Genomic DNA, 15,524 nt, shown 5'->3' with positions numbered 1-15,524 from the left:
GCAGCCTGGATGGAATTTGAGGGAGGAGGTGACGGTGGGACCTCCATTTGATGATTACCTCACTCCAACTTTATTTTTTTTTCTTATGTCTTTGTTTTTTTGTTGTTGTTTTTGTTTTTCTATGGTGGTGGTTTTGGTGTTCTGCTGTGGGGGTTCTAGTGTGAGATAGTGGTGGGTGGGATGTGGGTGGGGTATTGATGGTTGTTGGCAGCGGGGGTGGGCTGTGTGTTACGATGGGGGTGGTTGGTTTTTTTATTTTGTATTTTATATATTGTTGTTTTTTTTAACGTTATTTTAATATTGAAATACATTATTTTAATATATAGAATTGAAGAATAGAAGATGTGATAAATCGTGAATTGTAAAATGATGTGGTAAAATAATAAAGTAAACTTTGGGTTTGTCAAAATAGCATTTGTTATAATAGAGCTGATGAGAATGCTCTTAGATTGCCTTTCTCAAGCTTAGTAAAATGGGAATATATTATTATTATTATTACCTTTTTTTTTTGGGTAAAACATCCATGTCCAAAGTCCTAGCAAGTGAAATGGGAATATCCATTCAAGAAATTGCTCTACTGTCAATATTGATTTCGGCAGAGTTTTCGTAAGGTAAAAGTTTTTGAGCTTTTGGTTGATGAAAATAAGGGTATTTATAGGATAAATGGGAGTTTAGGGTTAGGTTAGAGGTTTGAACAACCAGTTGATCAAGTTGGTTGCTCTAGAATTTCACAAAAATGAAATAGAGTGATTTGATGTTTTTTGTCAAAACAGTGGGAGAGCATGAGATTTTGCTACGTAGCGCACTCTTTGAAAAGATAATTAAAATACTCTTAAGCTACATCAAAGATAAGAACAAATTAAAAAATTAGAATTTTTAATTCTTTGGTTCAATGTTTTAAGACTTTTGCAATTAAAGAGTAATAATTATTTGCAAAACTTTTTGTTTCTTTTGGTTTGATGTTTCAAAAATTTTCTAATTAAAAAATAAGGACTCTTCCCTTTTCACCTCTTGCAATTCTACTCATTTATGATTGTTAAAATTATTTGATTAAATGATTAAATTTATTGATTACCAAAAATAAAAAATATAAGTCATTGTCTCCTCCATGCTATCTCCTATTAAAAATTTCACGTGTTGGGTCTCACCTATTAAAAGAAATTTTGAGCCCCCATGGGAGGGAAAAATATTAGAATTATGTAATTAAATGATTAAATTTATCATCTTCTAATAAATTACACTTTCTTGAGAATCTATAATTTAATAATAAAGTAATATGAAGGTTCCCAAATTTTCTTTTTATGCCCTCCAAACCTTGAAAAATGCACCATATTTCAGGTGTATATTTCTTCCCACTCACAGTCGAGTGGGTCCCACAACTGGTGGGTTCCACCAGCTATGAAGGGGAGGAAGCATACACCCAAAATAGGGGATTTGGATCCTCTCCATTTCTTCGAAATGGAGAGTGTCCAGCGAAGGGACAAGATGCATCTAAAATAAATCAAGGGTGTAAAAATTGCCACGTCAATTAAAATTTAAAGCACTTAACTTTGGAAGCTCAACCGTGGTTAAACAAAATGGTTAACTTAGCAAACCCATTTTATCTGAGATTCGAATATATCAAAATCACCAACGCCATGCTTTGCTCTCTCTCAATCTCTCTTCTCCATCACCGTGCTTTACTCTCTCTCAACCTTGCTGCCGTCACTGCCACAATCACCAACGTGTGCCAAGCCACCGTTGTTTCTTTGACCACGTCTCACACTAGCTTAACATCATTGAACCCACTGCTCAGTAAATTTTTTCAATCTTATTTCTTCTTTATAAGCTCTGTTTGGTTGCTTGGAAAACAAAGGAAAATAAATTAGTATACTGCTATTTTTTTTTTAATTAATTTCGTCATGTTGAGTTTGGTTTCTATTCTGTGTGTGTGTGTGTGTGTGTGTGTTTTTTTTGGTTGTTGTTGGGGTTTTGAGCTTTAAGATTGTTTGAAAACAAAACAATTGGTGGGTGTTTAAGCTTTCCAGGGTTTATGGTTTGTTTTGATCTGAATCTGTTCCAAAAGGTATGAGATTTTTCGGTTATTTTGATACCACACCAAAGTTTCTTTAGATTAGGATGAGAAATCTGAAAAACAAAAACTACAAGCAAAGCTAATACTAAAAGGGCATAGGAGGAAATAGAATTAATGATTAAAATACAAGCTTACTGTTTTACTTAATCATAATTATTCACTCAATTAATTTTTAATTGTTCACTCTATTATGAAAGGTTTTAGGGAATGTATTGTGAATGTTTCTTTGTTTCCTTGTCATGCTACTGATTGCAGAATTGGGCGTGTATAAATTTTCCTTTGTAAGAATGAAATGCACATAATTGTATTTTGATGATGAATTGTTAAAGAAAACATTCAGCCTATAGCTAGATTTATGTTTACTGGTTGTTGGTTGTTGATATACATTGGCTTTTTAGGGTGAGGTAGATGAATTTTTAATTTTCAAAAATTTGAGTTGTTGGGATTCTTGAGAACCCTTTTGTGGTTGGTATTTGAAGCTCTTATAGGAAAAATAATTGAATCTCCTGGCTGTTTTTTGTGCCTCTCTTTTTGCAGATTGGTTCTTGTATTGGCCTTTTGGTTATCCATTTGGAAAGTTTGCATAATTTTTTGGACAAGTTCCGTTATTGGTTTGTCTATAATTCTGAAGGATTGAGATTTGTTAATATTGCTTGTAGGTTTCATTGAACCTAATCATCAGTAATTTGGAAGGGCCTTTGGAGTGCCAGGTACTCTAGTCAACTGCATTTCATGTGTAGTGAAATGTAGGATTCTAAAGCTATGATACATCCTAAAGCTTTGATACCAAAAGAACTTACATAGCAAAGAAGCATCATGCATTCATACCAAGAGATGTAGCAAGTTGTTTAACACGAGGCAAGTTGAAATGATCAAGCTAAGATTGAAAATTGTAGACTTTGGATGGAATGCATAATCAAGAAGCAAGAGGTGGAGTGTATAGTCAAGCAATAAGCACACCAATTGTAGAAGTGTCATGTTGTTATAATCATATAATCAAAGTGTTTATTTCAGTGAAATTCTTGTTATGTGATCAAAGTGTACATTTTAATAAAATTTGTTCATTTTTTTTATTAAATTCTCTTGTTGTCTACTTTGTTGGATGTGATTGTAATGCCAAGTAACTCATAGGGGTGCAACCCAAGTACATAGATTAGTTGAGCAATGTAAAACAAAGTGATTAATTGGCTCCCTTACAGATTTGTAATGCAAGTACATAGAGTTCACATAAATGTGCTATTTCTTGATTAAGTTATGAAATGTCAGATCTCTAAAGAGAAGCTGTCTAATCAAGCCAAGCACAAGGCCTATAAATTCCTAACCCATTCCTAAGAGTCTACTTGAAAAGCCAAAGCTCTAATCATAACATAGCACATGCTCAACCCTGAACCGGTATAAAGAGGTTCATGTAGCACATAGTAATTTATTAATGTCGACTCCAAAATATCCTAACAATGGAAGCTTAACAAGAGAAAAATATACACAACAACAATAAACCAAACCAAATGAAACATAAATTTGTCCACAAACTTATCAGAAGAACACTTTATATGAATAGCAGACTAAATCATGAATTAACACTATGTAGCTACATGTGAAGTGAATGCTGAGAGAGACAACTTAATAGATCTCTATGCTCCAAAATTCATCAAACCATATAAAATTCTAATCTAGTGACTGAAACTCAGAGAGAGAGAGAGAGAGAGAGAGAGAGAGAGAGATAAAGTTTTGGTAACTGTAAATCAAGAAGCCAGTAATATCCAAATTGATCTTCAATTATATTAAATCTTCGAATCACAACTTGTACCTCTGTTTTGGCTGGATATAAACAAAGATGTGCTCTTTTGTAACAAAAGGACATGTGCATTTGGAAAGTATTCCATCCAAATAATTAATCAAAAATTTGAACATTTGAATGTGGCCAAATGTGACTAATTTTTTGGACCGTCAAAACTTTAGTTCTAAACCAGGAAAATTACAAAACAAGAACACTTAATCACAACATGCATCATAAATTATAAAACATGATCCTAAATTAGAAAAATGGCTCGACTTTATGAACTGTCTCATTCCATCCACTTGCAACACTTCCTTGAGTTAAGGGACCTCCACTTGCAATACTTCCTTAAGTCAAGAGATCTCCTGCATGATCAATTTTGTCGTTGGAGTTACGACATCTACTAATCCAACTAAAATTGCAAGAAACAAAAGATATTGCCAATTCTTGAATGTCAGCAATCAAATGGGAAATAGACCGGGTAGAACATGGACCATTGGTGTGGATAGACCAGGCAATCAAATATGCCATATACTAATAAGGATTCAATCTTTATCTCAAAAAAAAAAAAAAAGATTCAATCTTTATCCAAGAATCATCTAGCCAATATAAAGATTCAATTTTTATCGCAAAAAATTAAAATAAAAGTTTAGATAGACTCTAACTTGCATCCAGCCGTCAAAACAACAATATAAACTCCCCAAGACAACAATATAAAGGCAGAAAAATGAGATAGACTCCAAAAATCATCCAGCCATTATAAATATTCAATCTTTATCTCAAAAAAAATAAAAATAAAAATTCAGATAGACTCTAACTTGCATCCAACCACAAAAACAACAATATAAACTCACCAAGACAATAATATAAATGCAGAAAAATGATCAAACATCAAATAAGATAACTTTAGGGTTAAGGGCTCAAATTGTATATTGGGCCTTGGGCCTTGGCCGAGAGCATAGTAATTTGAGAACAAATGAATGGTGTTGGATGGGTTAAGCTTAAAAATCTAATGAGTGAGATATGAATGGGAGGGTGGTTCAAGGAGGAATGTCTCCTCAGATAAGTTAAGTACGGCTCAAATGTGTATCTTAAGGTTCAAGGTAACCTTCCAGGAAGCTCCAGTGATAAGGATGTACATCTTGAGTATATCAGAGAGTGGAAGCTAGGAAATACCTAAGGAAAAGTTGTTGCCACCGTATTGAATGCCCTGCAGCTAACTTTTTGGCCGCATTTATGTGGAGAAGACCCTTGAACAGTGCTACCTTGGGTACCACAACTCACAGAAAGCCAAATAGGGTGTCTGATGGGACAAACACTCAAGTAGTGACTTGGATGATTAACAAATGGAAGACCAAAATCATTAGGAGGGAGATATATAATGTAAGAGACCCCTGGGGGGAGAGGGATAGAAAAATTAAGGAGAGAAACACTGTAGTAATCAAGAATCAAACTTGTAATCCAGCTTCGAAAGCAATACATAAGAACTAATCTCTTCGGACATTGCCGATGACGTATTTCTTTAGTGTAAATTTGTTATCTTCATTCCTCTGTCATCAAGAACTACTTACTTGTTACATTAATTCACTAAATCCCAGTTTTCGAACATATTCTCTACAAATTTGTTGTTTTGGGCTCTTTGGGTCTAAGTCCATCTATTTTTTGGGCTAGGAGTCCAAATCTGGTCCCTACAATAACCATAAACAAGTTTTATGGATATACCTTTCTTTTGGTAAGATAGAAACAGAGATGTGCTCTAAACCTTTGAACGTGTTCTTTGAAGCTTTGAACGTGTTCTTTGGTTTTCACTTTTCCCTCCTAAAAGAACTGTAACTCTCTCTCTTTTTACTTTTTATGTTTTATTTTTATTTTTTCCAGTAGACTTTGTCCGGTTGAGTTAAAGGGCCGTCTAAGTTAAGTGTTTAACCACAGTTAAGTTGATATTAGGTTAAGTTATGAGCTGTCACGTTTTTTACTCTTGATATTTTTCAGAAAGATCTTGTCCATGAAATGGACACTCCATGAGAGGATCCAAGTCCCAAAACAAGGTATACTTCCTCCCAAACCAGGGCTTCCTTATCTTTGCCAATAAAGTATAAATTAGCTTGCATTGTTTCATGCCAATGGATTTCGTCTATTTATTTTTTGTAATAAGTATTTTGATAGATGCATATTTGTGAAAAAGTGTCAACAACACGTTGCATTGAAAATTTGCAAATTGCAATTCTTGTTGGTTTTCTAAAGCAAGGGGAAAATAATAAACAACGAAACGAATAAGATCTTATAACTTTGTCCATCTCTGGGATCTCCCGTATCAACTCCGGCGACGACTTGACTTTAGAAAATTGTTTCATGAGTTGTCTATCTTCTGTCATTTTCCTGAGTAAACAACACTGGCACTAGTGCCTTCAGTCACCTCATATTTCTTGCTTTTTTAACTTGTTGGCTTCCTTCTTCTCCATGGCTTTGTCTCCATTTTACGTATACGGAATATCCCACAAGCTAGCAAATCAAATTTCGACATTTGAGCGTTTTATTTTTATGCCTCATTACTGCGAAACTGTGTTGATTGTTATAGATCGATCTGGGGCCCCTTCTGTTACGTAGTTGACGTCTAGTGCCTTATAATTTTGTCCATCTCCGGGATCTCCCGTATCAACTCCGGCGAAGACTTGACTTTAGAAAATTGTTTCATGAGTTGTCTATCTTCTGTCATTTTCCTGAGTAAACAACACTGGCACTAGTGCCTTCAGTCACCTCATATTTCTTGCTTTTTTAACTTGTTGGCTTCCTTCTTTTCCATGGCTTTGTCTCCATTTTACGTATACGGAATATCCCACAAGCTAGCAAATCAAATTTCGACATTTGAGCGTTTTATTTTTATGCCTCATTACTGCGAAACTGTGTTGATTGTTATAGATCGATCTGGGGCCCCTTCTGTTACGTAGTTGACGTCTAGTGCCTTAGTGCGTCCCTTCAATTACGCACTTAGATATGCTGTTGCGACATCTGTGCCAGCCCCATTCGCCCATGTAGGCTTGATGTCGCATGCATGCACTGTGATACAGAGGTCTAGAAATATAAAAAATTTCACAATGTTTTTCATTAATATTGAGAAAGACAAAATGTTGGTAGAAGTTGTATCAATATTATATCTAAACCACAAGTGATATAATTGTATAAAAGGAATGTTACATTTACAACATTTTCTCAATATTTTCATAATAAATTTTATGTGATAATACCACTGCATATATTTGGTGAGGTAGTCATCCCACAAGTATAATTGCTTGTGAGATGTGAGGGATAAGGGCTGGAGTTCTAGTTTCCAAAAGAGAGCTTTACATGCATATATACTTATATTAGGTTAAAGTAGAATATCTATCTTATATAAAAAATAAAAAATAAAAAATTATGTGACAATAAATCCTATGTAGTAATTGTATGTGGTAAATTTTTAAAAATTTTGTATCTATAATGTTACTATTAGTGTGATATTAATAAATGAGACTTTGGATTTTGTCTATTAATACTCTCTCTTAATTTGACTTTGGAATTTGGATGCTTTTTATTTTGTATAATACTAATTATTGAAAACAATCTATTACCATAATTATGTGATATTTTGAATAGAGTTTGTGGTGTACTTAATTTCGTATCAAAACTCATTTTCCTCTTTATTGTGTATATGTGCGTGTGCATTTGTTTCTAAAAAAAAAAAAAAAACTTGTACAATTTTTTATTATCAAATAAGAGTATTCTAAAAATGAGTTGGTGTCTTGGCCTAAAATAAAACGCAATCATTATATAGGAAACCATATAATTTGAAATTCTATATTATGATTATTATCTATAAAAGAGAAGATGAAAGAGAAATATTAAACAAAGATTAAAACATAGATAGAGAAATAACACAATGGACTAACTTTGTTCAACGTTTTGGCTTGCATCCTGTAGTATAAAATCCCAAATGTCTATTATATATCTTTATTATTTTAATTATGTATCATAAAATATAACCAAGTACGTATAAAAATATAATATTTAAAGAAAAAAGGTACACCACAAACTCTTTTAAAAAAAGTTATTGTAACTTCTAAGCGAGAATGAAACAAGTTATACTACATCTAACACATTTCTTAATATAGATTATTATAACATGATTGGCCTATATTCATGTTATAAAGCTCAAAATAACTACATGGTTATATCACGAGATATACTTCAATACAATAGGACTTATTGTACATTACAACACATATCAATCTTACAACACCATATCAATAGTATAGGCAATATTACTGTAAAAATTCTATGAGTTTGTAAAGAGTCTTATAGTTCAACTTTTGTAAGGATGGAGCTATGGGGTGGAACCGCCGTGATCCTCCTAATTTTCTAAAATACTTGTCTTAGTACTAATAAAATCATAAATCTATTTGTAAATATCCTTATCAGCACCCTTGGCTTTGTATTTTTCTCTCACTAGTTGTTTGGCTCTCTATCTCTCTCATTCTTTGTTATGTTTGAGTTGAGAAGTAAATTGAGTAACTAGAAAAATATTAGAACCACAACTTTTTACAATACACTACTTGCCATGTGGCAAGTTGTGAGTAGTGGAAATATAGACTCAATACTTTTTCTTCCCCACTCACAACTTGTCACATGGCGAGTTATAACAAAAGTTGTGTAAAAAGTTATAATCATAGCATTGTTTGAGTAATTGATTGTTAAAAAAAAAAAAAAAAAAAATCCCATGAGTCTATAAATACTAACCAGTTTTTCATCATTCCTAAAAATTAAGAGTTTTAAACTTTATTAACAGTATGGAATTATTGTTGTATCTGTTTGGGTTGGTGGGCTTCCTCTTTATACAATCTTTACATGATATCATAGTAGTTGCCGACACCTTTTCTTCTACGCAGTCACTCTGCAATGAAGTAGAGAGGTCAGCGTTGTTGCAGTTTAAGGAAAGCATTGTCGTTAACAACTGTGCATCTCATGATCCTTATTCTTTCCCAAAGGTTGCATCATGGAAGCTTGATGGAGTTAGTGGCGGGGATTGCTGCTCATGGGATGGGATAGAGTGTGATAAGGTCAGTGGTCATGTCATCGGCCTCGATCTCAGCAGTAGCTGTCTTCATGGTTCTATCAACACCAACAGCAGCCTCTTCAGCCTTGTTCACCTCCAAAACCTTAATATGGCCTTTAATGACTTCAACAATTCAAATATCCCAGTCGGATTGGCCAATCTTTCCATGCTAAAACATCTTAACCTCTCCAATTCATCATTTTCTGGCCAAATTCCATCACAAATTTCTGGACTGTCCAATCTGGTTTCTCTTGATCTATCTTTCAATATTGATTCATCTTACCAGAGGTTGTTGAAACTCTCAAGTCCCAATTTCAGCAGCCTACTTCCAAACTTAACCCGCATTGAAAAACTTGATCTCAGTTATGTTGATATGTCATCCACAGTTCCCTCAGTCTTAAACAATTTATCTTCTTTGACCTCTCTCCATCTTGATGATTGTGGATTGCTTGGTGAATTCTCACCAGGCATTTTCCAGCTACCAAATCTGAAGTTTCTTTCTGTGCAGGGCAACGAATATCTCACAGGCCATTTGCCCAACTTCGAACGGAACAGCACCCTTGAAGCTATACGTCTCGGAGAGACGAGTTTCTCTGGCGAGTTACCAACTTCAATTGGAAACCTCAATTCCTTGAATGAATTGGAAATCTACAGCTGCAATTTCTCTGGGCTTCTTCCATTTTCACTTGGTAACATTAGTAATCTTAAGGTTCTTGATCTTACAAACAACAGTTTTAGAGGCCAGGTCCCTTCTTCATTGGAAAACCTTTCCCAATTGACTTGCTTGTCACTTTGTCACAACAATTTCAGTGGCAGTAACTTTCCTAGGTTTGGTGAGTTGAACAAACTCAAGTATTTGATCATTTGCAACTTCAATTTAAATAGTCAGATTCCTTATCTTGCCAACTCGACCCAGCTTGGTTTTTTACGCCTTTCATCCAATCAATTAACCGGTCAAATCCCATCTTGGCTTATGAACCTTACCCAATTGATCCATCTAGACCTTTCATTTAATAAGCTGCATGGTCCAATTCCAAGCTCAGTCATTCAACTCAAAAATCTTGAATTTCTTCACCTTTTCCAGAATCAATTGAGCGGAACAGTGGAGCTGGACATGTTTGCCAAGCTCAAAAACTTAACTAAACTTCACCTATCGCTAAACTACATAACATTCCTCTCCAAAACCAGTCCCAACACTACAGTTCAAAAGTTTAAGCACATAGGACTGGCTTCATGCAACTTAAGCGAGTTTCCAGATTTTCTTCGAGAACAAGATGAGCTGGAGTTTGTAGACCTAGCTTACAATCATATTCATGGTCTTGTGCCCAAATGGATGTGGAACACAAGTAAAGAAAATCTGGGCTTTGTGAATTTTTCTCACAACTTCCTGACTGGCTTTGACCAAATGCATGATGTTTTTCCATGGCCTCGTTTAGGCATACTTGACCTTAAGTCGAACTTGCTGCAAGGACCACTCCCAATTCCACCACCCTCCACCTTCATTTATCTAGTCTCAAACAACATGTTGTCTGGCAAAGTTTCATCTTTGATCTGCAGTCTAAATTCACTATATGCCCTAGACTTGTCTCATAATCACTTGAGTGGCACTCTTCCTCCTTGTCTGGGAAACTTCAGTAGTTTCCTATCAATATTGAATCTCCGAAGCAACAACTTCCACGGCATGATTCCTCAGGTATGCACGAAAGAGAGCAGCTTAAAGATGTTAGACTTAAGTGAGAATCAATTAGAAGGATGGCTACCAAGATCACTGGCCAATTGTGCAAAGCTAGAGTTTCTTATTCTTGGAAACAATCGACTCCATGATGTTTTCCCTTATTGGTTGGGAAAACTTCCAGAGCTTAAGGTTCTCATTTTGCGATCTAACAGATTTCATGGTGATATGGGGAGTCCTGCAACCAATTTTGAGTTCCAAAAGTTGCGTATTCTTGACCTCTCTTACAATAATTTTAGAGGTAAATTGCCACTTGGATACTTCAAAAATTGGATTGCAATGAAAAATGTCCCAGAAGAACACTTGACGTACATGCAAGCAATTGCCACCATCTACCTATTGGGTTTTGCTTTGAATGAAAATTATGATTACTCAATGACAATAACAAACAAAGGTGTTAAAACAGTGTACGCAAAGATTTTGGACTTCTTCACTGCCATTGATCTATCATGTAACAAGTTTGATGGAGAGATTCCAGAAGTTATTGGGAATCTAAAGGTGCTTCATTTGCTCAACCTTTCCAACAACTTCCTCACTGATCGTATTCCATCATCCTTGGGGGATCTACATCAATTAGAATCATTAGATCTTTCTCAAAATAAGCTTTCAGGAGAAATCCCACAACAACTTACAGAACTCATTTTCCTTGAATTTTTCAATGTATCTTATAATAATCTCACGGGTCCTATACCACAAGGCAAACAATTTAATACATTTCAAATGAGTTCATTTGAAGGAAATTTAGGACTTTGTGGAGACCAAATTACAAGGAAATGTGGCCATTCCAAGTCTTTAGCACCCCCTTCAATTTTTGAGGACGATCATGGATCAGAGTCTCCATTTGATTTTAATTGGAAAGCAATCCTGCTAGGGTATGGATGTGGGCTAATAATTGGAGGGATTATTGGGCACATAATGACCACCAGAAAGCATGACTGGTTTATGAAGAATTTTGGAAATAGACAACACCAAAGGGAAAGAAGCGCCAAGAGAAGGGGAAGTAGAAACTGAACTTTGCAAGTGAACATGCCTTTATGGACGGAAATCTTTGTGTATGATGTGGCTTGAGCATTGTGATTTTTTTTTTTTTTTTTTTTTTTTCAAGGGAAGGGGGCTTAAGAGCATATAAGAGCAAAACAATAGTGCAAATGATGTAATTCAATCACACCTCCACAAATGTGCAAATTGTATGGGTATAAAAATGTATGTCAATTGAATAAATCCGTAACTTTTCTAGAGTAACAGAGATCAACACTAATAGATATATTAAGTAAAGAGAAAGAGATGGGAAGACATAACAGATGCAGATCGATGGGACGATGCCAACATTTGACTAACCCGATGTGTGGCTGGGCAGCTAAAACCTGAGAGCTTTGAACATTCACATTTGGCAACTCTTCCTTTCGGCTGCTATGTTAGTTCTTTTTTTTTAATCAATAGAAATTGGATATGAATCCTATGATAAAATGGTTTTTTCGCAATTGTTATTTATTATTATTATTATTTATTTATTTTATATGTTTTCTGGGTTCTGTTTTGGTTGTTTATTGGGCTTATGTTCTTGTGAATGAGGAATAGGTTTTCCTGAACCGTAAAAAGAAAAGGACAAAAAATAAAAAATTAAGGGTCAAAGACTTGTTCAAAACATAAATGAAACTAGTTTAGCTGTCTCTTTTGCGCCCCCCCCCCCCCCCCCCCTCGGCCAAAAAAAAAATTCAAGCCAAAAATTTCAGTACTCTCAAAAAACAACAAAATCACACTCTTTTACAAAATAAGAACAATTTGATCTGAAATTAAAAACTTTTTGGGTGTGAATGAGAATGGAAATAGACAGTATAAAACTGGACTCGACGAAATGCCTGCTAAGCGGTCAGCTCCGGCGAGTTTGACTAGGTCGAAACAAAGCTCTCTGTAAGCAAATCAACCTCATCTAAATCTCAACTACCAAAACTCCATCGTAAATTGAGTTCCATGGATGCGCCACTATGGTGAATGTGAGTGGGTAACTGGTGTGGTTCTCTATGAACACAAGGGAAAAGGGAACATAAATAAGATGAAAAAATAAACTAGAGATTTTTTTGGGGGAAATTTTGGGTCCCTGGATCCTAGTAGAAGGTAAAAAAAAAAAAAAAAAAAGCCCCCCCCCCCCCCCCCCGGCGATCTGTAGATGTGAAGAAGGAAGGAAATGAAAAATATATATTTTTAAAAAAAGAATCAAAAGATAAGAATAAACATCAAGCCATAGGATCAATTAAAAAAAAAAAAAAAAAACATGAAGCCATAGTATGGGAAAGAGATTTGAGATCACAAGGAGAAAATACTATAAATATGGAGATGGTAAAAATGGTTAAGAGGGTATTTAAGTAAAATAATGCAAAATCTTACGTTTCCAATGCTACCTGATGCACATCATTCAGATGTTGATTTTTTTTTTTTCATTAAATCAGTGTTGTTTCAGTAATAACACGCACGCTAAAGTAAAACTTAACGGGTGCTATACAACACCCATTAACAAAAGCCTTAAAGGTTTTTTCCTGTCGATGTTACTACTTAGAATTGGATTTTCCACTTTTCCTTTGGGCATTGGGATCATACTTGGCTCCTCGTGTTGTCATTGGATTTCTAAAGCTGCTTAGGACTTAACACTTAACAACTAGCATTAGTAGAGTAGTTATTAAGAAACTTAAATTTTTTTAAAAGAAAATTAATAAAATAAAATTTTACTATAAATAAAATGCATCATCCTCTTATTATGATATGTTCCAACTAATTTTTGTATTCTTTAAACCAATCACGATTAAGTTGATGCAACGCTCTACTATTTTATTTTTATTTTTTGGGGTAATCATAGCTTAGAGGTTGACAAGAACCCCTTTGTAAATATAAAATGACAAATTAAAATTTAGTTCGAGAAAGTTGTAAATTTTGGACGACAACCACATAAATTTTTGTTTTGTTTTTCTGATTCAAAAGGCAAGTATGTGGCTTGACCATAGTTTTTTTTTTTTTTTTGGTATTTTTTCTTTTCAAGGGAAGGGGGCTTAGGAGCAGATAAGAGCAAAACTATAGTGCAAATGATGTAATTCAATCACACATTCACAAATGTGCAAATTGTATGGGTATAAAAATGTATGTCGATTGAATAAATCCGTAACTTTTCTAGTGGAACAGAGATCAACACTAACATATATATTAAGTAAAGAGAGAGATGGGAAGACATAACAGATGCAGATCGATGGGAAGATGCCAACATTTCGCTAACCCGATGTGTGGCTGGGCAGCCAAAACTTGAGAGCTTTGATCATTCACATTTGGCAGCTCTTCCTTTCGGCTACTATGTTAGTTCCCTTTCTTTTAATCAATAGAAATTGGATATTAATCCTACGATAAAATGGTTTTTTTGCAATTGTTATTTTATTATTATTATTATTTTTATATGTTTTCTGGGTTCTGTTTTGGTTGTTTATTGGGCTTATTTTCTTCTTGTGAGTGAGGCAAGATAGCTTTTCCTGAACCGTAAAAAGAAAAAGACAAAAAATTAAAAATTAAGGGTCAAAGATTTGTTCAAAACATAAATGAAATAAGGATTTATTTATTTAAATTTTTGGTTTTGTTTTCCCGATTCGTACAAGATATTAGAGGAATAAGCGGAAAACTATTAAAGGTTTTTTCCAGTCGGTGTTAGTACTTAGAATTGGATTTTCCACTTTTCCTTAGAATTGGATTTTTCACTTTTCCTTTGGGCATTGGGATCCTACTCGGCTTCTCGTGTTGTCATTGGATTTCTAAAGCTGTTTAGGACTTAACACCTAACAGCATTAGTAGAGTAGTTATTAAGAAACTTAAATTTTTTAAAAGAAATTAATAAAATAAAATTTTACTATAAAAAAATGCATCATTCTTTTATTATGATATGTTCCAACTAATTTTTGTATTCTTTAAACCAATCAAGATTAAGTTGATGCAACGCTCTACTATTTTATTTTTATTTTTTAGTGTAATCATAGCTTAAAGGTTGACAAGAACTCCTTTGTACATATACTATGACAAGTTAAAATTTAGTTCGAGAAAGTTGTAAAGTTTGGACGACAACCACATAAATTTTTGTTTTGTTTTTCTGATTCATGCAAGAAATTAGAGGAAGAAGTGGAAAAGGAAAACTAGTAAACTCAAAAGGACAATTGAGGCATCTTTGTTAGGGCCCATTTTGTGAGATATTATCTTCAAGCTCACATGGGATTACCGGGCCAACTCTAATACCATATATAACGACTTAAGAAAAAGTGCTAGTTATATCTGTGCTATATCTCAAAAGGAATAGTCATAATTGAAGCTCTTTATAATCTATATATTACTAAAAGCTGAAGCGTAGCGTTTAATGCTGCTGCTCTCACGTTGCGCCACATCAGCTGCCACGTCATTCTTTTTTTTCTTTTCTTTTTTAAAATATAATTTTCCTACAATTTTAAAATGGTTTTTACATTTTTCAGCCCTATAAATGCAGCCCACTACTTATTTATTTACTTCTATTATCACCCTATAATAAATCTAGCCCACTACTTATTTATTTACTCTCACTATCACCCTATAATAAATTTGTATAATTAATTCAGCACACTTCTTATTTATTTAGTTCTACTATCAAGCCCAACCCAAAACCTTTTCAGTTCAGCTTTTAGGTGTTTTTTTTTTTTTTTTTTTTCCCTTTTTCTTTAAGCTGAAAAGGCTCACACAAAACCTTTTTTTTTTTTTTTTTGTGTGAGCCTTTTTTTTTTCCTATAACTTTTTTTAACGTTTATTTTTTTAATATTTACACTTCTCCAACCTTTCTCTCTCCCTTACCATTTCATCT

At 34.1% G+C, this 15,524-nt stretch overlaps 1 protein-coding gene across 1 annotated transcript in view; it reads left to right on the top strand.

The window, feature by feature from the left end:
* Positions 1-8,674: 8,674 nt before the first annotated feature.
* Positions 8,675-15,524, top strand: part of LOC112037205 (receptor-like protein 6) — a 19,007-nt gene continuing 12,157 nt past the window's right edge. The window contains exon 1 of the mRNA XM_024070016.2: positions 8,675-11,332. Coding sequence (XP_023925784.2) covers positions 8,675-11,332 — 2,658 coding nt within the window. The remainder of the gene's footprint in view (positions 11,333-15,524) is intronic.

The sequence above is a fragment of the Quercus suber genome, unplaced genomic scaffold (assembly GCF_002906115.3).
Source record: "Quercus suber isolate HL8 unplaced genomic scaffold, Cork oak 2.0 scaffold_767, whole genome shotgun sequence".
In the NCBI taxonomy this organism is placed as follows: domain Eukaryota; kingdom Viridiplantae; phylum Streptophyta; class Magnoliopsida; order Fagales; family Fagaceae; genus Quercus; species Quercus suber.
The sequence above is the reverse complement of the archived record's forward strand: the minus strand, read 5'-3'. Positions and strand labels throughout refer to the sequence as shown.